Below are 5,084 nucleotides of genomic sequence, written 5' to 3'. Positions count from 1 at the left end.
AATCCTAATGACACCCAGATCATACATGTGACCCACGAATACAAATTAATTACAGTTAACGACTTTCCGACGTTGACTTAGCCGAAAACCTATCCCAAAATACTTAGAAATATTTCCACGTGCTCTCTCAAACATTTACAACGAAAATTACTATCTCTTAACAAACTCCTTCACTAACTATAGTGACCGACATATAGCCCTAAGTCCAGAGGATTAACTACGCACTAGAAAACCACACCTCTGACTTAGACAAATACAACAGGGACTAGCAAAACTTAATGTACGGACTTAGCCTAATATACAAGAAAATACTAACACTTGGGAAAAAAATTTAACCGGGGATTGAATTTAGGGAAAAAAAATTAATCTCTAGAACAACGCAAATAAACGGAATTACTTTATAAATTTAAGTATACTTAATTCAGTGATACACTCGACTTAATCCTATAATTGCTCCTACCGGCTCGCCGTACCGCACCTAGCCTAGGGATCTCGACCATCTAGATTCTAACAGAGCGACACGCAGCTTTCAGCAACAATTAAGACTAGAGACGACTCAACCTCCACTAAGTGTGCGATCACTTAGTCATTGAATCGCTGCTAGGTAGGTTACTAGTCCGTCCCTCGGAGGCCGCAACGCCCTTCACGGATTTACGTTTTTCCCAGCGTTTTGGGTCGTCTAACAACGCCCTCGGACTCTCTCCTGGCGTCCCACAGATAAATCCGCCCAGACAGCCCACAAGGAACTGCTGTTGAATGTATGGCGGCTCCCATCACCTCTGAATCAATTGCAATGGGTCGAGTAAGGTACTCAGTCCAATCAACTCGGAGCGGTCTCCTACTCAATAATCTTAACAGCCTAATCTTACTAACTAAACCTTAATCGTATCAGACCGCACGACCACGATTCGCCAAACCCCAGTCAACCGCACTGTTGTGAGGCGCACTGCTAATCCTGGCCCGCAGCTGACTCCCTAGCATCCACTCACGTGTCCGATGGCTAAACGCGTGAGCCTTTCAACAATTTCAAACAAAATTGTTGAAATCACCGCTGTGCACCATTGTAACACGGTGAGGGGGTTCTCGAATGATCTTTTCTCCCTTTACTCTCCCTCTGCCCGTATCTTACTTTTGTTCTCTACCAAGGGACCCCAAAACTTTCACTTAAGCCGACCCCACGCCACGTGGTCTCAAGACGATTGACCAACTTTAGATTCTACAACCAGTATGACGTGGACTAGGCTTCTAGCAAAACCCTAGGGTCACCTTTCCGCCGCCACCACCAGACCAGTTACCCTGAGCAATGATCGAGGTCTGGATCGATCATGCTAATCAATAACTTTGGGGCTTGATCCCCACTAGTAACAAATAACCTTGGATCTTAAGTGTGGAATTAAAAACTAATGGGAATACTGAATTATGACTCGGTGTTAGAATCGGCGCCCAATTCAACTCTGCCTCGTGGGGACCACGTGACAAGGACAAATTCACATAAATATAACACACACATGGAAAATAATGCAAATGCAAATTAATAACTAATTAATTTATTCAAAACTAAAACAAACTCTAAGAAATGGCACTCCCTAAACTTGAACACTCCCTAATTGACCAGATCGGCAATGAGTGACCTATTCCCTACAATTACTCGTAAAGCAACTCTACCTTCGGCGACCAGCTAGATGTTCGTGCTGTCTGGAGGCCGATGATGGGAGGGCCACCTGCCCGAGCTGCTACTCAAACCACACTGATCTTTGCTCGGCTAGTCCTACCCAGACCAGAGCATTGTATCCTTCCGCCTAGTCTAAGTTTTACCAAGGTACTAGCACAGCTTAAGTTTTAACAACTAACCTCTGTTGCACTGAATGATCCAGATTGGTTGAATTATTTATCTGAAGTTAAATTACACAAGTATCTTAAGGAAGAGCTACTCCCGATCACAAAATGGTTATTTGATCTTTGAGAAATAGAGGACATGGAATCCTCTGGTGACCTATGACCGCCAGTTCACTCCGCTTTATAGCCTAGTTCTGGCTCGTGACGTCACTGATGGTGACTTAACTCACGTCTCCTAATAATTAGAATACTTTTGATATTATAAATTAATACTATACAATACAATTTGAATACAAAATGAATAGAGGCTAATTTCTCTAAATAAGTGAATACTATAGAATGATTCCTTATACGAAACTATAAACAAAGACGCCAGCCATTTTGTGACTCAGACTGGCTAATCCCCAGTGGAATGCGTAATGTTGAGGTCAGGTCCCTACACGAGACTTCTGGAACCTTCTGGATAATTCTTACAACAAACCTAGTTTGTTACATGGTAATGACACCATGGCTGGTGGTGATGCCATGGCTGGTTATCACGCCATGGCTGGTTATGACGCAATATCTGGTGGTGACGCTATAACTGTTGGTGATGCCATGGCTGGTGGTGACGCCATTGCTAGTGGTGACGCCATCACTGGTGGTGACGCCATGGCTGATGATGACGCAATGGCTGGTGGTGATATCATGGCAAGTGGTGATGCCATGGCTGGTGGTGAAGCCATGGCTGGTGGTGATGCCAAGGCTGGTGGTGACTCCATGGCTGGTGGTAATGCCATCGCTGGTGGTGACGCCATGGCTGATGGTGATGCCAATATGACTGGTGATGACACCATGGCTGGTGGTGACGCCATCACTGGTGGTGACGCCATGGCTGGTGATGACTCCATGGCTTGTGGTAATGCAATGGGTGGTGGTGACACCATAGTTGGAGTGACGCCATGGCTGGTGATGACGCCATGGCTGGTGATGACACCAGTAGTAGTAGGGATGAAGAATCAGCGGCCTCTTTTTTGGGGGGGAAAGAGGCCCATACATCTTCAGGGGTTTCAGGTAAATTAGGGAAGAGGACGATACGGCACACCAGATTCAACGAACTTTGGAAAGAGGCCCATACATCTTCAGGGGTTTCAGGTGAATTTGGTCAGATACTGATTTGGAATTAAGGAATTCTTATGAGGAAAATAATTTCTGAGATCTTAGAAGTTTGTTAAGAGTTCTTATGAGGAAAATACGATCATAGAAGTTTGTTAAGAGTTCTTATAGGGAAAATTCAAATTCCTCTTTAGCGCTTCATGGTTTTGAGGTGAATTTGGGCAGTCACAGATTTGGAAATAAGGAATTCTTATGAGGAAAATAATTTCTGATATTTTAGAAGTTTGTAAAGAGTTCTTATGATGAAAATAAGTAGGAAAATCTTAAAGAAAAATTCAGGAAAAAATCCCCTTTAGGACACAGCATTTCCAGGTAAAACTCTACGGACATATTTTACCTGTTTTCAAAACCTCGTAATTTTAAAGACCATTTTCAGAGAATATTGTCTTATACATTTTGTTAAGGAAAACAGACATCTTAGTCATGACTTTAAGTTTTATAACCATTTACGGCTGTTTCACCTGTAAAGACCCAAAAATAGTCAGAGACAGTTTAAAGCTCAAATTTCACCAGAGGCCAGTTTATGCCTGAAAATAATCAGAGTCAAGTTTTACCCTGAAAATTGTTAACCTGAGTCCTGTTGTTAACCTAAATTTTTCAGAGTCCACTTCGGGAGCAAAATTCTTCAGAGTCCAGTTTGTACCAGAAAATATTCAGAGTCCAGTTGTCGACAGAAATTCATCAGAGTCCAGTTTATGCCTGAAAATAATCAGAGTCAAGTCTTACTCTGAAAATTAACAGAGTCCACTTTGTGTCCAAAAATATTCAGAGTCCACTCTGTGAGCAAAATTAGTCAGAGTCCGTTTGTAGACAGAAATTCGCCAGAGTCCAGTAAAGACCAAAAATTCATCAGAAGCCACTTTGTGCCAAAAATATTCAGAGTCAAGTTCATGATCGAAATTAATCAGAGCCCAATTGAAGATCAAAATTTGTTAGAGACCACATTTTCGCTACTAATAGCCCAATTTCCACGAAATTTACACAGTCATATTCCAGACGTAGTGAAATATATGAAGTCAGTAAGCAAGTTCTAGCTCCTGTCTCCCTCTGTAGTTCCCTCTCGTATCTTCGTTAATACCTATTCAATTTCCCTGAAACTTATACCCTCTGTATATCAGACACAGTATATAAGATCAAGTCAGTTACTGAGCTCCAGCTCATGTCCTCCAACTTAGTTCAATTTTCATCAAATTAATTCAGATCAAGTCCCTCTCCAGTCTATCAAAGTAATCATCATAGCCTTTAATGCCCTTTTTGTACTCAGTTATGTAATATTCATACGGTCATATAATACCTTTACCTTCAATACCTTTTGTTTACACAAGTAAGCAATAATCACACGGTCAAAATCTCACCTTACCCTTTCCCTCCCTTACCTTCTCATCCCCCAACTTATCCAAACCTTCAATAATCGTACTGTATTTGCATATTTTCTCTATATTCACTGTGTTCTTCACATTCTTTTCCATGTTTTGTGTGTTCACTCCATGTTCTACAAATATTCACAGCGTGCTCAGTTCATATTTTTTCACCAGTTTCTCAATTTTTCTCTGTTTTTTACCATTTTCCCCGTATGTTCACTATGTTCTTTGTCACGTTTTCATGGACGTCATATGTTCTCTGGACAACTTTTATAGTCAATATTCATGTTCTCAGTGTTCTTAGCTTGTTCTTCACATGTTCAGTGTTCATTTTTTTGTATTCCCTATGTTCCTTATCATGTTGTCTGTAAGTTCATATTCCCTGCATGTTCTCTGTGTTTATCCACTTTTTCTACATGTTTTCTGTGTTTCCCGTATGTTCACTGTGTTCATTCCCTTACTTAGTCTAAATTTTTTATGTTCTTTGTTTCTTTAAACCAATTGTTTCTTCCATTCACTTACTAGTTCTTTGCCAAATATTATCAACCGCAATATAGTTCCCCCAACAAATTTAGTCACCCAGTTTTATTTGCAAAACTATGTCAAAGTAATTTTCGTAGTCAACTTAATATTTCTTACTATCACTGTTCTTAACTAAAATAATCTTTCTCTTAGCTAAAAATAGTCAAAGGAAACCTTCCAATACTGTTCATAACTAACTTTATCCATTGT

The 5,084-nt window shown here is 40.7% G+C and overlaps 1 protein-coding gene across 1 annotated transcript; it reads left to right on the top strand.

The window, feature by feature from the left end:
- The first annotated feature begins 2,343 nt into the window (after nt 1-2,343).
- LOC138358240 (mRNA decay activator protein ZFP36L3-like) lies at nt 2,344-3,729 on the top strand. Its single transcript, XM_069315939.1, has 2 exons — nt 2,344-2,734; nt 3,593-3,729. The coding sequence occupies exons 1-2, from the start codon at nt 2,344-2,346 to the stop codon at nt 3,727-3,729; spliced, it is 528 nt and encodes a 175-aa protein (XP_069172040.1).
- The last annotated feature ends 1,355 nt before the right edge of the window (nt 3,730-5,084 follow it).

Source organism: Procambarus clarkii, chromosome 7, assembly GCF_040958095.1.
Source record: "Procambarus clarkii isolate CNS0578487 chromosome 7, FALCON_Pclarkii_2.0, whole genome shotgun sequence".
NCBI classification, from domain to species: domain Eukaryota; kingdom Metazoa; phylum Arthropoda; class Malacostraca; order Decapoda; family Cambaridae; genus Procambarus; species Procambarus clarkii.
This window is presented reverse-complemented; position numbering and strand designations above follow the sequence as displayed.

Excerpts from the sequence above, each read along its gene's own strand:
- LOC138358240 (XM_069315939.1), top strand. The coding sequence starts at position 2,344 with ATGGCTGGTGGTGATGCCATGGCTGGTTATCACGCCATGGCTGGTTAT. Across the intron at positions 2,735-3,592 it reads TGATGACTCCATGGCTTGTG|AGTCCACTTCGGGAGCAAAA; the intron begins GTAATGCAATGG and ends TAAATTTTTCAG.